This window comes from Lagenorhynchus albirostris, chromosome 1, assembly GCF_949774975.1.
Source record: "Lagenorhynchus albirostris chromosome 1, mLagAlb1.1, whole genome shotgun sequence".
NCBI classification, from domain to species: Eukaryota; Metazoa; Chordata; class Mammalia; order Artiodactyla; family Delphinidae; genus Lagenorhynchus; species Lagenorhynchus albirostris.
The window spans coordinates 155,773,156-155,796,437 of record NC_083095.1 but is presented as its reverse complement, the minus strand read 5'-3'; the positions used below and the strand labels follow the sequence as shown (position 1 = coordinate 155,796,437).

At 43.4% G+C, this 23,282-nt stretch overlaps 1 protein-coding gene across 4 annotated transcripts in view; it reads left to right on the top strand.

Moving 5' to 3' along the window:
* WDR37 (WD repeat domain 37) overlaps nucleotides 1–23,282 on the top strand; it is a 56,154-nt gene that overhangs the window by 12,515 nt on the left and 20,357 nt on the right. For 3 of the 4 annotated variants that reach the window (XM_060156373.1, XM_060156384.1, XM_060156365.1), the window contains exons 3-9: nucleotides 2,383–2,479; nucleotides 5,794–5,889; nucleotides 6,188–6,252; nucleotides 9,556–9,691; nucleotides 10,617–10,688; nucleotides 14,749–14,793; nucleotides 16,921–16,997. In XM_060156373.1, the coding sequence (XP_060012356.1) occupies nucleotides 2,383–2,479; nucleotides 5,794–5,889; nucleotides 6,188–6,252; nucleotides 9,556–9,691; nucleotides 10,617–10,688; nucleotides 14,749–14,793; nucleotides 16,921–16,997 (588 nt within the window). The remainder of the gene's footprint in view (nucleotides 1–2,382; nucleotides 2,480–5,793; nucleotides 5,890–6,187; nucleotides 6,253–9,555; nucleotides 9,692–10,616; nucleotides 10,689–14,748; nucleotides 14,794–16,920; nucleotides 16,998–23,282) is intronic. The other variant, XM_060156392.1, reaches the window with a different exon arrangement.

The following is a 23,282-nucleotide window of genomic DNA, read 5'->3' as shown; positions in this document are numbered from 1 at the left end:
CCAAGAGCCACATGTGGCTAGTGGGACTGAGGAATTTAAAAAATTGTAATTAACTTACTTTTAAATTTAGTCAGATGTGTCTGTTGGCTACCCCCTTGGATAGTGCAGGTAGTCTAAGATACTTTTAAGTTGTTAGATTTACTTAAATTTCAAGCAGTAACAATTCTACAGCCGTCTCTGCTGGCATCTTCTGTTGGTAACACCATGTTCTCAGGGCCTTCTGCACTGTCCCCGTTGTGATGTAGAGCCAGCAGGTAGTTGCATCTCGGGGTAACCCTTTATGAGGGTCATTCAGAACCCTGCGGGCGGGTCGGTGCCTGCTGGTGGACAAGGAGCTCCCTTGTGGGCTGGTGGGGGTGCTCTGCCCAGTTCCGTGGCAGCAGGACGGTGGTGACGGTGTTGGGCATGGGCACTTGGCATGGTAGGCAAGGGGCAGACCTCAGGTGCGAGAGGCCAATGATGAGGGCATCTGAGTGGAGCCGTAGGTCATTACCCTAGACAGGGTTGCAGTCAAGCTGTCAGTTCTTGGGGAGTCTTTATGGGAATTTTGTGTCTTGGATTCACGAGTCGGAAGCATTTGAGGCACTGTTGCTTGGCTCAGAGGTGGGAGGCCCGTGTCTACACCGGGAAGCATCAACTGAGGCCGGGAAAGGGGCCTCCTGCCTCCTCTTTCACGTCGGCTGTGACAAAGCACAGATTCTTTTAGAACTTTACTGAATCGTAGCTTTTGTGTCATGAGTTTTCTCAAATGATACCAGAAGTTCAGCACCTCTCACTTGGGGGCAACCGCAGAGCTGGGCTGTGCTCCGCTTGCCTCTGGTCGAGAAGTTCCCCTTTCACTGCACGTCTCCTTCTTGATTGTCTTTATTTTATCAAGTGAAGTTAATGCTGACATTGTCTCCCTTTACAATTACATCTTACATGAAGCTGCATTTACCATTCGAAGTAAAGGTAACGTTTCAATTGCTGAATAATGACCTTAACATTAAATACTGTGAGGGTAGGTGAGTAGGAATTGATACACGGAAGAGGAGATTGGCCTTGGGAGGGGCCCACAAGGCTCTCAACCGGTGCCGCCCCCGCCCCCTCGAGGAGGGCTAAGTGGATGAGGGGTGCGGGAGAATGGGCAGGGGGAGGCCACAGGCAGGTGGACAGGGTGTCAGACGTTAATTGTGATGGTTTATTTTGCGTTCATTGTTATTTTAAGATGTCGTTTCTTTTTTTTATTGGTATTTTAGAGGGTTGTTGAGAGAGGCTTATCACCAATTCTCCCAGATTGAATTTTTAAACAAGTGGCATCACATATCTTTAAGTAGCTTGTAAAGTTCACGTTCATGTTCTGTGATTATTTCAAAACATGTTGCTAAACGTTGGTATCATTACAGATCATTTTGCCTAAAATTCCTGTCTTCCTAAGAAGTTAATCTGAGAAAGGATTTAATAAACATTATGTCTTATTTTTGTATTTGCAACTCATTAAACATCAAAAAGTTTATGCTGCATATAAATTTGAAAACTCACTTGGAAAATTACATTGGCATCAGTTAACCATTGAAACATTATTTTAGAAATATCTTTTAAGAATTTTGTTTGAAAATAACTCTTAAGTGGTAGGGTGGGGCACATACAAAATATTGTCTAGGCTGCACTCTCAGGAGGTTGGAGTGGAACATAGCCTCTGTCAGTACCAGCAGTGCCTGGAAAGTGAGTGCCTGAGAACACAGTTGGTGCTTAGGACACCGGGCCCAGGAAGCTGCTGCTGCTGCTGCTTCCTTTGACTTCCCGCCTGGTGGGGGCAGGGTGCTGGAGGTGGGCAGAGCACCTGCGAAGGCCTGGGAGCTTCCACCTGGGTTTTTCATTTAGCCGGTAACGTTTTGCTCTTACAGCTGAGGGTTCTTTTCCCTCCTTATAACAATCTTCTAGGTATTGAGTAGAGTTACAGGAAATGATCCAATTTATTTTGCTTGAAGCACAGTGAACATGAGGACTGTAAGGTATATCTTCTATTAGTAAACAGCTTATTAAAATTAATTTATAATACCATATTCTAGAGCTTAAAGGCTTTTTATAACTTCATTTTCTACAAATTTGGGAGTTTTTGAATAAGGTATGCTTGTTTCTTTCCTTGTGAAAGGAAGTTACATGTTTGAAGACATGCTTGGTCTTAAATCTCATGCCATCCTGGGTAACCATTTATACAATTTGATTTTAGTTTCATCTGTAGAAATTAGAAACTTTAAGTTCTTTGAGTGTTTATGTATAAGAAATAAAATATGTAAAGAGGTTAAATAATTCACTTTGGAAAAATTATATTGGTGCTTGGTGTCAGAGTTTCTCGTTCACTCTTTCGTTCCTTTTAAGCAAAATCTTCTTTTTCTACAGGATTCTAAACTGCCTTCCTCGGTTCGCAGTACTCTTTTGGAACTGTTTGGTCAAATAGAAAGAGAATTTGAAAACCTTTATATTGAAAACTTAGAATGTGAGTATCTCTCTTATTTTAAATACTTTTATAACTTTTCACTTCTCCATACAAATATTTGAGAGTTTAATTTGTGGGTAGACATTCACCTTTGTATTCCTTTTCTGTTCTGCTTTGACAAACTTTAGGGGCTCAGGATGGCACACGTTTATTATCTGACTGCTCTGCACACTCAAGTCAGGGTGTTGGCAGAGCTGTGCTCCTTCTGGAGCATGAGGAGGAGTGTGTCTCCTGCTGGTTTGGGTTGCGATCTCAGTTCCCTGTGGTGTGAAGACAGAGGCCCCCATCTTGCTGGCATTCCCCCGTCCTTGGCTCGATGGCCTTCCTTCCTCTTTATCTTCAAAGCCATCAGTGGCAGGCAGAGTCCTCCTTGTCCATCTCTGACTTACTCCTAGGGACACGTGGGAGGGATGGGCCGCCTGGGTCACACAGCATCATCTCCCATCAGAGGTCCTTCACCTCAGTCACACCTGCAGGGCTCCTTTGCCACCAGGTCATGTGTTCACAGGTTATCTTTGGGGCAGGCAGTATTCTGCTGACCACACCTGGCAATCTGAATTATGATTTTATGAAGAACGAATGCATCTTATAACTTTCCCTACACAAAGTATACTATAAATTAAGAAAACATTGATTCATTTCTTTAAAATATACTGTGTTTAGAGAACTTCCTAAAATGTGTGTGTTATCTGTTTGACTTATTAAAGGTAAATCAAAAGAATTTTTAATTAGCTTGGCTTTAGATTTTTTTTTTAAATTTTAGAAACAATGCATTCATTTGCTTAAAGAGTCAAGCAGTGTAAGAAGGAAAGATCTACCTTTACCCCCTGCCTATAGGCCCATCCCACACAGCAAAGGAAAACATTTTCTGCATATTTTGCTTTTAGTTCTTCTCACGATAATTTTTGTTTTGTTTTGGACTTTATCCTCTTTTTTTAAATGTCTGTTAAGTTTTAAGGACGTACTTTCCAACTTTCCAGCCTTAACACTTAAGCAGTGATTTTGATACAGAGACTTCCACTTTCTCTGAATCCAGGGATGCTGCCTGGATGCTAGTTTAGAGTTGGGCAGGTTGGGAAGTCCCTGGCACGACTGATCCATTACCTGTGTCATTCACCATAGCAGTTTTTTTTGTTTGTTTTGCGGTACGTGGGCCTCTCACTGTTGTGGCCTCTCCCATTGTGGAGCACAGGCTCCGGACGCGCAGGCTCAGCGGCCATGGCTCACGGGCCCAGCCGCTCCGCGGCATGTGGGATCTTCCCAGACCGGGGCACGAACCCGTGTCCCCTGCATCGGCAGGCGGACTCTCAACCACTGTGCCACCAGGGAAGCCCCATAGCAGTTTTTGATGAAAGGTTTTTCTAACTGCTTTTCCCTGGGAATGATTTTCCCCACGCAGCTGTCCTTCCTTTCTCCTGCATGTCGTCCTGTCCTGGCAGCCAGATCATCAAATCCTAAGAGGAGGGATGGGGAATTTTCTCCATGTGTCTCTGGAGCTGGTAGCCAGGCATTCACGGCCACAATTAAGAAAGCAGAGGTCAGAAAGGCAGGGTCCGTCTGTGGGCTGCCTTGGCTTCTTGGTCATGATAATTTTTGTAAATTGAAATAATCTTCTATTTTAGCCATGTCAGCCTTAGGCCACATGCATTCATGCTTCACTGTCAAGCGTTGGGAAATGAACCTGTCCTTCTTTACGCTCTCACTGTTCCATTATCTTCAGTTTTTGTTATTTTTTTTAAAATAATTTTTTAAAATTTATTTATTTATTTTTGGCTGCGTTGGGTCTTCGTTGCTGTGTGTAGGCTTTTTCTAGTTGCTACTCTTTGTTGTGCGCGGGCTTCTCATTGCAGTGGCTTCTCTTGCTGCGGAGCACAGGCTCTAGGCCTGCGGGCTTCAGTAGTTGTGGCACGCGGGCTCAGTAGTTGTGGCTCGCGGGCTCTAGAGTGCAGGCTCAGTAGTTGTGGTGTACGGGCTTAGTTGCTCTGTGACATGTGAGATCTTCCCGGACCAGGGCTCAAACCCGTGTGCCGTGCATTGACAGGCGGATTCTTAACCACTGCGCCACCAGGAAAGTCCAGTTTTTGTTATTTTTATAGAGCTTGTGTTTATAAAATTTATATTATGCAAATGTAATCATAATCAGGATTTTCATGTTTTTTAAGTTGTTTCCAAAAATTGAATACTAATAAATAGCATTTGCATTGTTAAAATATTTTTCACTCTGGAAGTAATTGGTGTGGATCAGTGGTGAAGACAGTGTAATCCTGTGTCATTTAAACTTTGCTGTTGGAAAATTTAATGTTTTAATATTGGATTCTCTTATAAGTCCACCTTGAAAATTTACAGAGTGAGTAATTATGCCAACTTTTTATCAAATAAAAATTAGGTACCGTGTACTGCATCTGATTTTAAGGGTTTGTTATCAGAGTTGTAACAACCCAGGTATTACTGAATTTCCATTGTGATCTAAGGTCTTATGTTTTATGAGTTGATGCAGTTTGTTCAAGAAAAACTATAGGGCTACAAACGACTAATGCTGGAGGTACTTGGAGTTTACACTGTCAGTTGCTTAATGGTTTTGGTGGCTTCCTGCTGCCTGTGAACATGTCCAAATGCTCAGGCTGGATCTGTTCCGAGCCTTTTGCCCTCGGCCTTCCTTCCACACCACCCTCCCCGCCCTCCCTGTAGCCTCAGCACACCGTGGGCAGCCTGGGCAGTGGCAGGCGCAGAGCCCAAGTGCTGGCTGCATGCGCGGCTCATGGGATCTCAGTTCCCTGACCAGGGATTGAACTGGGCCCTGAGAGTGAGAGCACCGAGTCCTAACCACTGGACCGCCAGGGAACTCCCAAATGTTAATTTTTTTTTTTCCCCCCTTGAATTTTTAATCTTTGAGGTATATAATCCTCACTGTGCTCTGTGGTGCCAGGCAACAATAGTTAGGTTTTGTTATTGTATGTTTTTTCCCCCCAATTTCAGTATTCTCAGCTAGATTGTAAGTGTTTCATTGAGTTTTGGACAGTGTCAGAATAACATTTTTAAGTGCATTGAATAAAGTACAAAGGACACGAACTATGTTGAAATCCAAGAGCCCTGCTTGAGGACCCGATAGCACAAGGTCTTTCTGGTGTGGGAAGTGTGGTGGGCTTTTTAATTTTGGAATGATGTCTTGAGTTTTTTGGAACTCTGTAAATGTGACCTTGTTTACTGGGATATCATTCCTGTGTTTGTTTAGACAGTACTAATGTATAACATTTTTATGTGTTCACTTTTGGATTTGGTGAATATACATCAAAAGTACATGTTTTACTTTTCAGTGCGCAGAGAAATCGAGACTCTTAATGACCGTTTAGCTGCCGAAGGACAAGCAATCGATGGGGCAGAGCTGAGTAAGGGCCAGCTCAAAACCAAAGGTAAGGCTGCCTTCCCACAGGACTCGCCCTACACATTATGCTCGGAGGGAGTTTGGAATTTAGTGGAGGACAGGACTCACTTCCTTTCTGCAGTCATCAGGACTTGGAATAATGTAATTTGGGTGTGGGTGTAGAAGGAAGAGGAGGTTTCGGGAAGCCCCGTGTCCCATGCCCCTGGCTTGCATTGTCTTCCTGTGTGGAACAGAAGGTGGGGCGAGCTGTCTCCCTGTCCCAGCTCTGACGTTCATGGTGCTTTGGTTGTGTGATTGTCTTGACGGTTGATTCTGTGTCTCTGCAGCCAGTCACAGTACCAGCCAGCTTTCTCAGAAACTGAAGACTACCTACAAGGCCTCCACCAGCAAGGTACGTGTGGCTCTCAGCCTGTCACGTGTATGTAGGGTGTGCACATATGTGCGATAGAAACCTAATTTTTAAAAGGAGTATTGTCGATGTTAAGTGGCCACAGTGCATAGACACCTGGACGTTACCTTTGTTACTGCGGCTGATACATTATGTGTTAGTGTGGTTTTTTTTTTGTGGGAAAGTACATTTTGTATTGTTATTTGGCTTGATATGGAGATTCTGAGTTTGGAGAAGCTAATAAATGGGTATAAAGCAGTGGAACTTACGTTCTGAGCTATAGTTACATTTTAGTTCACCGCTTCTTTAATTTTCTAAGTATGATCAAGAAATGAAGGTCTGTGTCCAAGGCAAATAGAGATATTTGTCATATTTTGCTTTTTTAAAAATTATCTTCTTCTGACCTTCTTAAAGTGGCAAAGATTTAATTATTTGGGAATTAATTTATCTATGGGGGAGTACTGTTATGAAGTAATATTTTGAGGTAATTTTGTGTGCATCACCACGTTGGAGTATTTGGAATAAACAAAAGATAAATTAATTACCTAACCTTAATGAGTGTACATTACTTTTGCTAAACCTTAGAAAAAAGTTGAAATTTGTGGTGAGTCTGCTGTGAAGGCTATAGTTAATGTTAGCTTTTTACTTTTCCAATTTGCTCTCTTCAGCTTAAAGTTACTTATGATATCCACAGTGAGATGAACTGCAATTCAAGGAGCAGCTTCAGTCTTACGCTATTTCTGCTTATTTGAAAGTCTTTGGTAATTTTTTGTTGTTTAAAAATCTGAATATTGCTGACTTTTTGTGTTTCCTTTGATTACTCTAGAGTGTAAGTGGCTAATTAAAATTTTTTTATTCTGTATTATCTAGCTTACACTTAGTAGTTTTGCAGTTTTTAATAAATTAACATTAAACTGCTTCTTTAAAATGTCAAGTGGGGTTATGTTCTTCCTTATCTAACTTCTTGTTATATTGTTTTGAATTATATTGTTTATTCCAGTTTATGTATACAGTGTATGATCTTAGAATTCCAAAACTTTGTGGTCATTCCTTTTTTTTTTCAATTTTATTTATTTTTGGCTGTGTTTGGTCTTCGTTGTGGTGCTCGGGCTTCTTATTGTGGAGGCTTCTCTTGTTGAGGAGCACGGGCTCTAGGTGTGCAGGCTTCAATAGTTGCAGCATGTGGGCTCAGTAGTTGTGGCTCACAGGCTCTAGAGCACAGGCTCAGTAGTTGTGGCACACAGGCTTAGTTGCTCTGTGGCAGGTGGGATCTTCCGGACCAGGGCTCGAACCCGTGTCCCCTGCATTGGCAGGCGGATTCTTAACCACTCCGCCACCAGGGAATTCCCTGTGATCATTTCTGAAGTAGAGGAAGAAAGGATTATATAGAGTTACCCCTTACCATGAGTAGTAAAACTTAAGAATTGGGCAAAGGTAAAAATATGTACAATAATTGCTTTAAAAGAATGTGTTAGACATATTTAAAGCCCCAGTCATTTTAGAAACTAAAAATTCATCTGGATTAGAAAAAACCATCTTCATAGCACTGTGCACCCATCTTAAAGAGTGAAGGTGAACATGGAGATCTGGCGTGTTTTGCCCTGGCCACAGCGTGAGTTCTCATAGTGGAGCCGGGAAGGCTTCTCACTCTCCCGCAGACCCACCCTTCCTGGGGGCCTGGGACTCAGCTCTAAGGCCTGTTGGGACAGCGCCACATTCTAACCGGCAAACCACTTTATGGGAACTTGTGAAATTGTTCACACAGGTTTTTATAAAGATAAGTATCTTTTGCTGTGAAAAAGCCTGTTTTGGTTTTTTAGAGCACTTTAAGTTGTATCTCAGTGCAGAATAATTCAGAAGCATCCTTCTGCTTTTCCATCACAAATGTTCCCTGGGAGTAATTCAGTCTGTCTTGTGGGCCTCTTTGCAGTTGTGTCTGAGTCCACATTTTTAAAGTAGTTCATAGGTGGTCAGAGTATGACGGACACCTGGAAGCAGCACCTGAGACCGTTTGCTCAGTATCATCAACTGCATGCCCTCTCCCCATACTCCTCTGGAAATGCAGTCGGCACGAGTCTTGGCCGTGACCGGAATGTTGGCCATGACCCCAGTTTCTGCTGGTCGAGTCGGGGCGGTTTGTGTCTCGTAACAGTGCTGTCTGGGAAGCTTCCCACCACTCACCGTGCGCTTTGCCCCCGCCCCTCCTAAAGGCGTCTGAAGGGCACCAGAGGCACAAAAGCACTTTTCCTTGTGGAGGGACCGCGCGGTGTTGCCGGATTGGGTGGGATATGAGCTTTCAGAAGGAAGAGGAAGGTGAGGGTGTGAGGTTGAGCAAGGCCTTCTTTCTTTTGGAAGCTCATATTGTATCCTGCCCTTCTTTTAAATTTAAACCCAGTCAGTGGAGCCTGTTTATTTAACTTGTGGAAGAGTGGGTCTCTCCGTTGTGCATCTGTTTTAGTCTTTCACTGTATCAGGAATCATTTGAAGGCTCATCCTGAGGTGGTGGAACAGTGGATTGTGTTTTAAGCCTTTATACTAAAAATAAATTTAGATACATTTTTAGGGCTTTGCTAATAAATCAGTGTTTAAAACAGCTCTGTAATACCACCCATTTTTCTTTTTCACTTGATTTTACGGTTTCAGTATTCTGATTAATTTAATGATTCTAATTTAATTAAAAGCTGAAAAGCCATCTTTTATCTTAGACAATTTAGAAACCAAACTCTTTGTGTTTAATTAGCATCTTCCTCGTGCACTTATAAAAGTAAGTGAGAATTATTTGCTGTTTGTGTCATACAGGAGCAGAGCGACAGCCCTTTCCTAGTGCAGGGCCGGTGCTGAGCCCATGCTCAGTAACCTCATCTATTACAAATGTTGTCTTTTGTTTCCTCCCCTGCCTTGTACTCTTTTCCTCCTGATAAAATGTGGTTGGTATGAATTACCAAAAATAAAAAAGCACAAGTTCCCAAATAATAAGAATAATTAGTGTTAAGGGTTTGGGGTATACCTTCCTAAGTTTTTTTTTTTTTTGAAAATTTGGATATTTTGTCTGATGGTTTGGATTTGTGGGAGAGGACGTGTAAGGTACACAGGTAGGCAAGCATTGGAAGTGGGGGGGATCGTGGGGCTCTTCCGAGGCCTTCATAAGGACTTTCTTCCTGCTATGTGAGATCCAGCTGCACCTATGTTGTGTTGCTGTAACATTTAAAATTTTCTATTCAGTGATTTATGCATCTTCAAGACATGCTGTCTTATTTTTTTTTAACTTAAACACATTCGCTCAGTAAATTACCATCACAATTTCAGATCGTCTCCAGCTTCAAGACCACCACGTCCAGGGCAGTGTGCCAGCTCGTGAAGGAGTACATCGGCCACAGGGATGGCATCTGGGACGTCAGTGTGGCGAGGACGCAGCCTGTGGTGCTGGGGACCGCATCTGCCGGTGAGTCCACACCAGCCTCACTGCTGGCAGCCGTGGCCTGCCCTGGAAGCAGAAGTGGCCGAGTGGCGTTGAAACCTAAGCATGTAGAGGAGTCCGCCGTCAGGAGCCCCAGGGTGGTGTTAGAGAGAACCCCCCTTTCTCCTCATTGGAGAGGAGATGCTTTTGAGAGCTAGTTAAGGTGCGTAACCTAATAATCCTTCAGAAAAAAATTCCTAAAATTAAAAATGTGCTCACTTGTGGAAAATGACTGCCAGCCTGTGAAAAGTTACTCACTAGCTCCTACCTTTTATAGTGGAAATAGGAAATGCTAATGTCATTAGAATGATGAAGAAAGTTCTTGCTTTTGTTTAAGACTGTGTTCATATGTGAGCACCCCAGATTGTTTTGGAAATTACAGTTTCAGAAAAGAATACAGAGACCCTTTTCTGATATTTCTGAAATCTCACTTGGATAATCGGCATTTTGTTTCAGGTTTCCCTTATGAAGTCTCCTTTTTATCTTTTTATTACTGTGCCCAGAGAGGAGAGGTCCAAAGAGCATGTATTATCTCAAATAATTTGTAACTGGATTTGGATGCTACTTGCATTTGAATATAGCTTTTGATATTCTGAAAAGTCTTAATATTTCAACAAAATAATGAGCCCATGACTCAAGTGACCCCTGTGTCCCAAGTCCCCAGCCTGGTGCCGGCAGTGCACAGTGCCTAGGCATTCAGGTCTCTAGGTTCCCCCTGCTGGTTCTGTGGCCTCGGATGGGTCACCGGCCTCCTATCCTCTCGGATCAATTGGATCACAGAGGAGTTTGAGCACAGTTGCACGAGGTACTGGTGGTGATGTAACTTCTCAGTTTTAGAATTTTTATCTTCCTCTTTTATTAAAAAGACCATAAAATCGGCAGCTCACTCATGTTCGTTTCAATCTTGCAGATCACACGGCTCTGCTCTGGAGCATTGAGACGGGGCGGAGCCTCGCCAAGTACACGGGCCATGTGGGGTCAGGTGAGCAGTGGGACCACGGGGCGTCCTCTCCCAGGGAGGGCCGGGCCTCTGCCTCTGACTGTGTGAACTTCACGAAGGGGCAGCTCAGCTCCCTGAACAGCGTTGTCCCAAGGGTGGCGTAGAAAGCTGGCCACCTGTGCACACTTTGGAACTGGAACATGTGCACTAGCATCATGAACTGTGTTCCATTGGGAGGGTCCTCGGTGCAGAGGTGCTTTGTGCGTCAGCCCCTGGGATCCTGGTGGGTGTGGATGTGGGGCTTTTTCCTGTGGGCACTGGTGGGCAGATGTCTCTGTTCCTCCCAGCACCCCGGCTCCAGGCCATGTGCCACGCTGCCCCCCAGCTCACTCACCCCTCACCCCTGCTGACAGGCTTGGCAGTGGTGTCCGCCCTCCGCCTCCAGGGTTAGGTGTGTCCCCCACGGACTTGGGTGAAACCCCTTCCTCTGCGTGTCTTCCGTCCTGTTGGGGGAGGGAGTACCTGCTGTCCTGTCAGGGCCGTGGCCAGGCTCCTCCTTCTCTTAGGGTACCTGCTCTCGTCCGTCCCTGTCGCCTCAGCGTGAGAACCAGCTCCTACCTTTCCACATGGAATGTCCCCGCCCCACATACACTCCTGCCTCATCTGCCGTCCCCTCCAGCTGGGACCCACTGTCTTCCCCCAGGTCTGTGTCTGGGTGGCTGCTGCAGCCTGCAGTGGATGTGACAGGCTAAATAGACAACCTAAACATTAAAGTGTTAGCCAGCCTGTATAAAAAACTCACAGCAGTCTCCTGCTCATCCCTCCTCACTCCTCATTTTCACTTCTCAAAAGGTGACCACCTTTAACAGTTTTAAATAGTTTGCTTTTTTCTTCTATTTAAAAAACTGGTCTATCTTATTATTTCTTAATTTTGGAGTTTTCTACAAGGAAGTGACTCTTATTAAGGAGAAGGAGATTGGCTCGCTTCCTCCCTCCATCCCTCTGTGCTCCTTGTCATCGTGAAATGGTTACGGCTCAACTTCCATTTAAATGGATGTTCAGGTTTTACCTACTTGTGGCTGCATCCATATAGTTCACAGCTCCCAAGCACGTACCTTACTTGCAATCCCCAGTTTTGCTTCCTCTGAAGGGAAAAGTGGCCTTTTATTTTGGTCTTGTTTCGTGCAGATCTGCCTGAAATGTGGCATTCCCTGCATGTCTGTGTTCCTTTGCTGTCACTCTGGCCCCTCCCTGAAGCCTCCCCTCCCTCTGACAGTTGGTACCCAGGACTGTAGCACAGATACCTGCAGTCTACCTCCTTTGTCCTCCTGGGCTTTCTCTCCACCTCTGTCCTCCGTTACCTCCTGTCTTCTGGACCCTGTTCTTTCTCTTTCTCCAGGGAAGCCTGTCTTTCAGTAGCTTCCTTCTTAAAGGGTCTTACAGGAAAAATTTTGAGACTGTAAAATGCTTGAAGAATGTATTTTACCTTTACACTTGATGGGTAGTTTGGCTGAGTATAGTCTTCTATGTAGGAAGTACTTTTCTTTGAAAATGAAGATAGTGCTCTGCTGACCTGTTTTTTTTTTCTTTTTAAAAAATTTAAAATTTTTTATTTCTTATAAATTTATTTATTTATTTATTTTTGGCTGTGTTGGGTCTTTGTTGATGCGCAAAGGCTTTCTCTAGTTGCGGTGAGCAGGGGCTTCTCTTGTTGCGGAGCTCGGGCTCTAGGTATGTGGGCTTCAGTAGTTGTGGCGTGTGGGCTCAGTAGTTGTGGCATGCGGGCCTAGTTGCTCCATAGCATGTGGGATTTTCCCAGACCAGGGATTGAACCTGTGTCCCCTGCATTGGCAGGCATATTCTTAACCACTGCGCCACCAGGGAAGTCCCTGACTTGTTTTTTCATAGCTTTCAGAATTGATATTAAAAGTCTAATAACGCTCTTTTGAATCTTGGTCCTTCATAGGTAGTTGGATATTTGTCTCTGGAAGACTTTAGGATTTGTCTTTTAGGTCTTCTTACAAAAGCATTGTGTTGGACATTTGGTGGGACTTGGCGGCCTAGAAATGTACCCCCATGTCCACTCAGTCACCTGCAATCACCCCCGTGTCCACTCAGGTGCCATCACCCCTGTGTCCTGTTGGCCCCCTGTGGTCACCCGTGTGTTTGCACCCTGGCGTTTCCCGGGTGCCTCTTCTCACTGTCTTCCGTCTCTGTTGCTATGAGTTTGTGCCTGTTTCTTTCTAGACTTGTCATGCACTTAGAGGAGTCTGAGGAGAGAGCAGAGCACAGGCTGCTTTGGGCACTGTCTTTGTCGTGTTTACGCCCTGCTTTTGCTTTTTCCACCTGGTGGTGCTGATTGTGTGACTGAGTTACTGTAACAGGGGAGTGTGGAGCCCTGGGGTTTTTAATCAGCACAGCTCCCTGCAGGTGGGTTGACGTGCCTAGCGCCTGCCTCCTTCCTCTTGGGTCCTCTGAGCAGAATGTGCCCACCTGTGGACTGGCGGAGCTGCCTCCAGAGAGGAGGTGCCCGAGGTTTGTGCCCTTTCCCCCCACGCACCCCCTAACCCCTGGCATTAGGGAGCCGAGTGGAGCCGGCCGGGTGGGGGCATGTGTCTTGTTAGACACACACGATCTTGGAGCTTGTTATAAGGAACTGTGGTCTCTGGCCCCCTCTCTTCTATTCCTCATGTGGCTGCTGTGAGTGACATTAGCTGTGCTGTGAATAAGCTGCTGGTGGGGCTGTGGGTTGGCCCGACCCGCTGACTTTGGGCTTTAAGGCCTCGTTGCACCCACACATGCTGGGGTCCCCCCACCCCACGTAGTGATGTTGTGCTGTTAACGTCTGTGTGAACAGTACTGAGAATAAACTGGCCCTGCAGCTGGTGGTCATTGGTGCCCACCGTTTGCCAGATTCTTGGCTAAGCACGTTGCCTGCGTTCTTCACTTAAACCTTGTGGTCATCCGTGAGTATTACAAATGTTCCTGCTTGCAACACTGATTTGCTGGAGTTCACATAGACACCAGAAAGTAACAATTGATGGTTGAAATTGGGAGCATTAATACTGTTTGTTAGTAGTGTTTATTTGGGGCATTTTCTATTTAACATTTTTAAGGCAGTCACAGTTTTCACCAGCTCTTCCCACAGTTCTCTCTGGTCTAGTGTTAATGGTAAAAGAGCATCTTCTAGCATTTTTCAGATTCTTAGAAAAGTATCAATCTAATGGCGTACCTGACAGAGTCTTAGTGGAAGAGAGAACTTACTGAGGTTTGGGAAGCTCCCTGTACGTCCTGTGTCTGGGCTGTGGGGGGTGTGGGCTGGCTCTCCAGTGCCTTGGGTTGGCATGTGTTGGGGTGACAGGGAGCTGCCGACTGGGAACAGTGACCTCCACCCTTCCAGCCTCTCGTTGTCTGCCTGAGGAGAGCTCCTTGGCAGGCAGGCAGGCTCAGGACCGGTCAGTCTCCGGGCAGTGTTGTCATGGGGCCGGAGCCTCCCCAGGACACCTTGGGCAGATTCCTGCATCTGGAGAGGAGACTGGGAAGGTAGCATAACTGTTCTCATCTGGTCCCGATCCATTCCGATCCGAACCATCCCTAGGCCATCAGGGGCTTGCCTTCTCTGAGTTCCTGAGTCTTATGGAACAGAACAGACTGGGTTTTTGGAAGGGTGGGCTTGTGGGCAGCTGGGTAGGCAATAAACAGTGTGCACCACCATAATCTGCCTCTGCTTGTTATAATTATGTTTTCTTTTTTCATCCTGGTTTATTTTTAACTCCAGGTGACTTCCCTATGTATAAAAAATAGATTATTAATATCCTTTTTCTCTGTAGCCTATTCTTGAGCAGAATATTTAATCCTATTCATATTTAGTTACTTTGTATTGTATCTCTCTTCTTTTTTTTTTGGCCACGGCATGTGGCCCTACCTCTGTTCTCTTTAACTTACGTGTTTATTCATAGTTTAACTGAATTAGGATATTTAATATTGAACTATCATAGTTCCTTTAGTTTTTAAATTTAACTTTACAATACATGCTGTAATTATAATAAATATTGATATGTTCTTATTTTAAACCTGTTTCTGTAATATTTTTATTTTGCAGTAAATTCCATTAAATTTCATCCATCAGAACAGTTGGCTCTCACCGGTATGTTGATTTTGGTTTTTTATTTATTGAACAGTTATTGCTGATCTGAAAACAGCTGTCATCATTCCTTTCTCATCAGTAGCATCAGGCTTAGCCACACCTTTCACAGAAGTTAGTCGTTAGTAGACATTTTACAAATTGCACGAGAAATGAATAAAGAAAACTATACTAAGGGGTACTTTTTTTTTAAATGAGTAGTGGATTGCGAATTAGGTGAACTTTTAATGTCAGCTTGAACTCGGCCGCGTTCTCCTGGAGGTCTTTTTACAAAGCCCGTCCCTGCCACCCGCTCTTCCTGCTTGCGGGAATGTGCTCGCTTCTCTGACGCCGTCGGCACAGAGATGAGGAATTTAGCAGCCCCGAGTCGGGCTCTCTGCAGACCCGCATCTTCACTCCTTCCCAGGCAGTTCTCCTGGAAAGAGCTGTGGTACCTTGGGTTTGTCTTCATTTCACGTAGTTTAAAAACACCTTGATTATAGGGACTTCCCTGGTGGCACAGTGGTTAAGAATCTGCCTGGCAATGCAGAGCACACGGGTTTGAGCCCTGGTCTGGGAAGGTCCCATATGCTGGGGAGCAGCTAAGCCCATGTGCCACAGCTACTGAGCCCGTGTGCTGCAACTACTGAAGCCCATGCACCTAGAGTCCGTGCTCTGCAACAAGAGAAGCCATTGCAATGAGAAGCCCGTGCACCGCAACGAAGAATAGCCCCTGCTCGCCGCAACTAGAGAAAGCCCATGTGCAGCAACGAAGACTCATTGCCACCAAAAATAAATAAATTTTTTTTAAAAAGCCCGTGTGCAGCAACGAAGACCCAACACAGCCAAAAATAAATAAGTAAATAAATTAAAATAAAAATTAAGAAAAAATAAAATGACACCTTATCATATTGAGTTTTTCCATAAAACTGTCTGACACCTGTGGACCCCCATGGTGTTTTGGGGACACGGATGGTAACCTGAAGGACGAGTGTTTGTCTAGATAAGAGGTCAGCAAGCTTTTCTGTAAAGGACCAGAAGTAACTGTTTTCATCTTGAGGCCACACGGTCTGAGTCACAGCTGCTCAGCTCCGTTGCCACAGAAGCAGCAGAGATGGTGCACGGATGAGGGGATATGGCAGTGGGCAGTGACCCTTGTTTGTGTTTACAGGGTGGGTGGCTGCCTGGATTTGGCCCATGGGCCAGTTCTGCTTACCCCAGGACAGAGGACAGAAGTGGGACTAATCAGTGCTCTTACACTCAAGTCAGTCAGGTGGCAGGGTCCTTTGAGGGTCCAGTTTTAACAGGCCTCCCCCACAGAGCTAGTGGATGCCTGAATCAACATCTGGGGAGTAAAGGAGGCCAGGAGTTTAACCTAGTTATGTGGGCCATTTGTTTTGTGGTTGGGAAGAGACGGAGACCAGTGACAACCAGGCTGGAATGAAGGGGATGAAATCGAGACACGTCAGGAAGCTGCAGTGGGAAATGGAAACATAAAGTAGTGGCCTGGAGAGTGGAGTGCCAGACGGGAGTTTGGACAGGATGCTGACTCGGAAGGAGATGGGCAGGTCAGGCACTAAATCCGTTCGATGCCACAAGACACGTGCCGCCATTTGCTGCCTTGGGGAAGCTGTGCAGCCACGCAGAGAAGGTGGGGTTCAGACAGTGCTGTCGTGGGGGCAGTGGAGGTGGCCCTTTTGCACGTCTGCGGGCCTGCCTGTGCCCCTCACCTGCCCTCTGTTTTTTCCCAAGTCCAAGTATCGCCTTGTGGCCTGGCTGGTGATAGCAAGGTCTCAGTACCAGGGGCTGCATAGCCAGCTGTGGGGCGCATCCAGGTTCAGTGAATGGGAACGTGCCCTTGAGTTATTTTGGGTTTCTGTTTTCTTAGGTTGGCCAGATGGAAAATAAAATCTGCAACTTGTAAATTTTCTCTGAACCTTCACAGCTTTCCTCCCTAAGATGAAGGGGGGTTATTTTTATAGATAATCATTATCTTTGTGTACTTTTGCTATTCTCAGTAGCATTACATAGTCTCAGAAGTAGCTGTGTAAGTATAGTCAGTCACTTGCAATCCCTCAGGTACAGAATTTAGCAGGAGCCTAGCCAGCGCATGTTTGCACCTCAGGTAATTTCCCCTCTTTCTCTCCTCAGCTTCTGGAGATCAGACCGCCCATGTCTGGAGGTATGCGGTTCAGCTGCCCACTCCTCAGCCTGCAGCCGACACTAGTGTAAGCAGCACATTTACTTACCCTGAAAGCACGATATGGGGTATGTTGGTAGGTTCTGGATGCTTGTGAGTTTTAGGATAAACTTACAATTTGTGTTGTGGGCCGAATGTGTGTGTCCCCAAAACTCATAGGTTAGATAGAGTCGAGTCCTAACCCCCCATGAGGCTGTATTTAGAGATGGGCCTCTAAGGAAGTCATTAAGGTCAAATAAGGTCACAAGGGTGGGGCCCTGATCCAGTAGGATCGGTGTCTGTAGAAGAGGCACCTGAGGGCTCCCTGTACCTTCTCGTTGCACGCACCGAGGAGAGGCCATGTGAGGACACCTGCCAGCCAGGACGCGAGCACTCACCACAGCCAGAGGGCTGGCCCCAGCCTGGCTGCTGAGCGGACCAGGGCCGAGTCTTTGTCTGTATCCGGGTGTGTTTGCTTTCACTTTCCTTTCCACAAATGTTAAACGTTTACATTACTTCTTTAAAATTTTATGGTTAAGTTATACTTCTTAATATTTTATGTATTTGATTTTAGACAACTTGTCTGTCTTTCATGTGAGGTAAATCCTGTCACTGGTGCATGTGATATCATTTGCATGTGGGTAAAGTTTTTTTTTTTGTGCCTGCTTCCTTGTTTTTAAAATTTAATTTTATTTATTTTTTTATATAGCAGGTTCTTATTAGTCATCCATTTTATACTCATCAGTATATACATGTCAATCCCAATAGCCAATTCATCACACCACCACCGCCCTGCCACTTTTCCCCCTTGGTGTCCATACGTTTGTTCTCTACATCTGTGTCTCTATTTCTGCCCTGCAAACCAGTTCATCTGTACCATTTTTCTAGGTTCCACATGTATGCGTTAATATATATTTGTTTTTCTCTTTCCGACTTACTTCACTCTGTATGACAGTCTCTAGATTCATCCACATCTCTACAAATGACCCAATTTCGTTCCTTTTTATGGCTGAATAATATTCCATCGTATATACGTACCACATCTTCTTTATCCATTTGTCTGTCATTGGGCATTTAGGGTTGCTTCCATGACCTGGCTATTGTAAATAGCGCAACCATGAACATTGGGGTGCATGTGTCTTTTTGAATTATGGTCTTCTCTGGGTATATGCCCAGTAGTGGGATTTCTGGGTTATATGGTAATTCTGTTTTTAGTTTTTTGAGGAACCTCCATACTGTTCTCCATAGTGCCTCTATCAATTTACATTCCCACCAACAGTACAAGAAGGCTCCCTTTTCTTCATACCCTCTCCAGCATTTGTTGTTTGTAGATTTTCTGATGATGCCCATTCTAACTGGTGTGAGGTGATACCTCATTGTAGTTTTGATTTGCATTTCTCTAATAATGAGTGATGTTGAGCAGCTTTTCATGTGCTTCTTGGCCATCTCTATGTCCTCTTTGGAGAAATATCTATTTAGGTCTTCTGCCCATTTTTTGATTGGGTTGTTTGTTTTTTTAATATTGAGCTACATGAGCTGCTTATATATATTAGAGATTAATTCTTTGTCCGTTGATTCATTTGCAAATATTTTTTCCCATTCTCACGGTTGTCTTTTCATCTTGTTTGTAGTTTCCTTTGCTTTGCAAAAGCTTTTAAGTTTCATTAGGTCCCATTTGTTTATTTTTGTTTTTATTTCCATTACTCTAGGAGGTGGATCAAAAAAGATCTTGCTGTGATTTATGTCAAAGAATGTTCTTCCTATGTTTTCCTCTAAGAGTTTTATAGTGTCTGGTCTTACATTTAGGTCTCTAATCCATTTTGAGTTTATTTTTGTGTATGGTGGTAGGGAGTGTTTAATTTCATTTTTTTGCATGTAGCTGTCCAGTTTTCCAAGCACCACTTATTGAAGAGACTGTCTTTTCTCCATTGTATATCCTTGCCTCCTTTGTCATAGATTAGTTGACCATAGGTGCGTGGGTTTATCTCTGGGCTTTCTATCCTGTTCCATTGATCTGTATTTCTGTTTTTGTGCCAGTACCATATTGACTTGATTACTGTAGCTTTGTAGTATAGTCTGAAGTCAGGGAGTCTGATTCCTCCAGCTCCGTTTTTTTCCCTCAAGACTGCTTTGGCTATTCGGGGTCTTTTGTGTCTCCATACAACTTTTAAGGTTTTTTGTTCTAGTTCTGTAAAAAATGCCATTGGTAATTTGATAGGGATTGCATTGAATCTAGATTGCTTTGGGTAATAGTCATTTTCACAATATTGATTCTTCCAATCCAAGAACATTGTATACCTCTTCATCTGTTGGTATCATCTTTAATTTCTTTCAACAGTGTCTTACAGTTTTCTGCATACAGGTCTTTTGTCTCCTTAGGTAGGTTTATTCCTAGGTATTTTATTCTTTTTGTTGCAGTGGTAAATGGGAGTGTTTGCTTAATTTCTCTTTCAGGTTTTGCATCATTAGTGTATAGGAATGCAAGAGATTTCTGTGCGTTAATTTTGTATCCTGCAACTTTACAAATTCATTGATTAGCTCTAGTAGTTTTCTGGTAGCATCTTTAGGATTCCCTATGTATAGTATCATGTCATCTGCAAACAGTGACAGTTTTACTTCTTCTTTTCCAGTTTGTATTCCTTTTATTTCTTTTTCTTCTCTGATTGCTGTGGCTAGGACTTCCAAAACTATGTTGAATAATAGGGGCGAGAGTGGACATTCTCATCTTGTTCCTGATCTTAGAGGAAATGCTTTCAGTTTTTCACCATTGAGAATGATGTTTGCTGTGGGTTTGTTGTATATGGGCTTTATTATGTTGAGATAGGTTCCCTCTGTGCCCACTTTCTGGAGAGTTTTTATCATAAATGGGTGTTGAATTTTGTCAGAAGCTTTTCCTGCATTTATTGAGGTGATCATATGGTTTTTATTCTTCAGTTTGTTAATATGGTGTATCACATAGATTGATTTGCGTATATTGAAGAATCCTTGCATTCTTGGGATAAACCCTACTTGATCATGGTGTATGATCTTTATAATGTGCTGTTGGATTCTGTTTGCTAGTATTTTGTTGAGGATTTTTGCATCTATGTTCATCAGTGATATTGGTCTGTTGTTTACTTTTTTTGTGACATCTTTATCTGGTTTTGGTATCAGGGTGATGGTGGCCTCGTAGAATGAGTTTGAGAGTGTTCCTCCTTCTGCTATATTTTGGAAGAGTTTGAGAAGGATAGGTGTTAGCTCTTCTCTAAATGTTTGATAGAATTTGCCTGTGAAGCCATCTGGTTCTGGGCTTTTGTTTGTTGGAAGATTTTTCATCACAGTTTCAATTTCATTGCTTGTGATTAGTCTGTTCCTATTTTCTATTTTTTCCTGGTTCAGTCTCGGAAGGTTGTGCATTTCTAAGAATTTGTCCATTTCTTCCAGGTTGTCCATTTTATTGGCATATAGTTGCTTGTAGTAATCTCTCATGATCCTTTGTATTTCTGCATTGTCAGTTCCTTCTCCTTTCTCATTTGTAATTCTATTGATGTGAATCTTCTCTCTTTTTTCCTTGATGAGTCTGACTAATGGTTTATCAATTTTGTTTATCTTCTCAAAGAACCAGCTTTTAGTTTTATTGATCTTTGCTATCATTTCCTTCATTTCTTTTTCATTTATTTTTGATCTGATCTTTATGATTTCTATCCTTCTGCTAACTTTGGCTTTTTGTTCTTCTTTCTCTAGTTCCTTTAGGTGTAAGCTTAGATTGTTTATTTTAGATTTTTCTTGTTTCATGAGGTAGCCTTGTATAGCTATAAACTTCCCTCTTACAACTGCGTTTGCTGCATCCCATAGGTTTTGGATTGTCATGTTTTCATTGTCATTTGTCTCTAGGTATTTTCTGATTTCCTCTTCGATTTCTTCAATGATCTCTTGGTTATTTAGTAACGTATTGTTTAGCCTCCATGTGTTTGTGTTTTTTACGTTTTTTTCTCTGTAATTGATTTCTGATCTCATAGCATTGTGGTCAGAAAAGATGCTTGATATGATTTCAATTTGTTAAATTTACTGAGGCTTGATTTGTGACCCAAGATGTGATCTATCCTGGAGAATGTTCTGTGTGCACTTGTGAAGAAAGTGTAATCTGCTGTTTTTGGATGGAATGTCCTATTAATATCAATTAAATCTATTTCGCCTATTGTCACTGAAAGCTTGTGTTTCCTTGTTAATTTTCTGTTTGGATGATCTGTCCATTGGTGTGAGTGAGGTGTTAAGGTCCCCCACTATTATTGTGTTAATGTCGATTTCCTCTTTTATACCTGTTAGCAGTTGCCTTATGTATTGAGGTGCTCCTATGTTGGGTGCGTATATATTTATAATTGTTATATCTTCTTCTTGGATTGATCCCTTGATCATTATGTAGTGTCCTTCCTTGTCTCTTGTAACATTCTTTATTTTAAAGTCTATTTTATCTGATATGAGTATTGCTACTCCAGCTTTCTTTTGATTTCCATTTGCATGGAACATATCTTTCCATCCCCTCACTTTCAGTCTGAATGTGTCCCTAGGTCTGAAGTGGGTCTCTTGTAGATAACATATATATGGGTCTTTTTTTTTGTATCCATTCAGCAAGCCTGTGTCTTTTGGTTGGAGCATTTAATCCGTTCACGTTTAAGGTAATTATCGATATGTATGTTCCTGTGACCATTTTCTTAATTGTTTTGGGTTTGTTTTTGTAGATCCTTTTCTTCTCTTGTGTTTCCCACTTAGAGAAGTTCCTTTAGCATTTGTTGTAGAGCTGGTTTGGTGGTGCTGAGTTTTCTTAGCTTTTGCTTGTCTGTAAAGCTTTTGATTTCTCCATCGAATCTGAATGAGATCCTTGCCGGGTAGAGTAATCTTAGTTGTAGGTTCTTCCCTTTCATCACTTTAAGTATATCATGCCACTCCCTTCTGGCTTGTAGAGTTTCTGCTGAGAAATCAGCTGTTAACCTTATGGGAGTTCCCTTGTATGTTATTTGTCGTTTTTCTCTTGCTGCTTTCAATAATTTTTCTTTGTCTTTAATTTTTGCCAATTTGCTTGCTGTGTGTCTCGACGTGTTTCTCCTTGGGTTTTTCCTGTATGGGACTGTCTGCACTTCCTGGACTTGGGTGGCTATTTCCTTTCCCATGTTAGGAAAGTTTTCAACTATAATCTCTTCAAATATTTTCTCTGTTCCTTTCTCTCTCTCTTCTCCTTCTGGGGCCCATATCATGCGAATGTTGTTGCGTTTAATGTTGTCTCAGAGGTCTCTTAGGCTGTCTTCATTTCTTTTCATTCTTTTTTCTTTATTCTGTTCCACAGCAGTGAATTCCACCATTCTGTCTTCCAGGTCACTTATCCGTTCTTCTGCCTCAGGTATTCTGCTATTGATTCCTTCTAGTGTATTTTTCATTTCAGTTATTGTGTTGTTCATCTCTGTTTGTTCTTTAATTCTTCTAGATCTTTGTTAAACATTTCTTGCATCTTCTCGATCTTTGCCTCCATTTTTTTTTTTTTTTTTTGCGGTACGCGGGCCTCTCACTGTTGTGGCCTCTCCTGTTGCGGAGCACAGGCTCTGGACGCGCAGGCTCAGCGGCCATGGCTCACGGGCCCAGCTGCTCTACGGCACGTGGGACCTTCCTGGACTGGGGCACAAACCCATGTCCTCTGCATCTGCAGGCAGACTCTCAACCACTGCACCACCAGGGAAGCCCCCTCCATTCTTTTTCCGAGGTCCTGGATCATCTTCACTATCATTATTCTGAATTCTTTTTCTGGAATGTTGCCCATCTCCACTTCATTTAGTTTGTTTTCTGGGGTTTTATCTTGTTCCTTCATCTGGTACATAGCCCTCTGCCTTTACATCTTGTCTATCTTTCTGTGAATGTCTCATGTGTGTAAAGTTTTAATGTTGGTAACAAAAGAGGTTGCATGTTGAGAAGAATGAATCCACAGGTTTAAACCACAAACCCCTCAGTTACATGCTTGCTTTTCCTGTAGGATACAGATGCACCTTCTTTGGATAATCACGCAGGGTCTTAGTTATCCTTTTTGGTGACTTGATCTTCCTAGTTTCTGTTGAGGGTGGCTTTTTGCTGTAGAGTCTACACACACTCAGCCCTTCCTTGTGCTGCTCCTGTGGGGGGAAGTTTCGCCAGGCAGAGGACGCTGAGTGATTTCATATAGTCGAGCAAACGTTAGGTTTCCATTTACGTTTTGGCTGTAATTGTTAGAGGATGATAGTAATCTTCCAGTTTTCATATCTCTGCCTGTGAATATTCCTTTAGTTTTTCTCTTTTTAATCCTTTTAAATGTTGTTCTATTTAGAGATGGGGT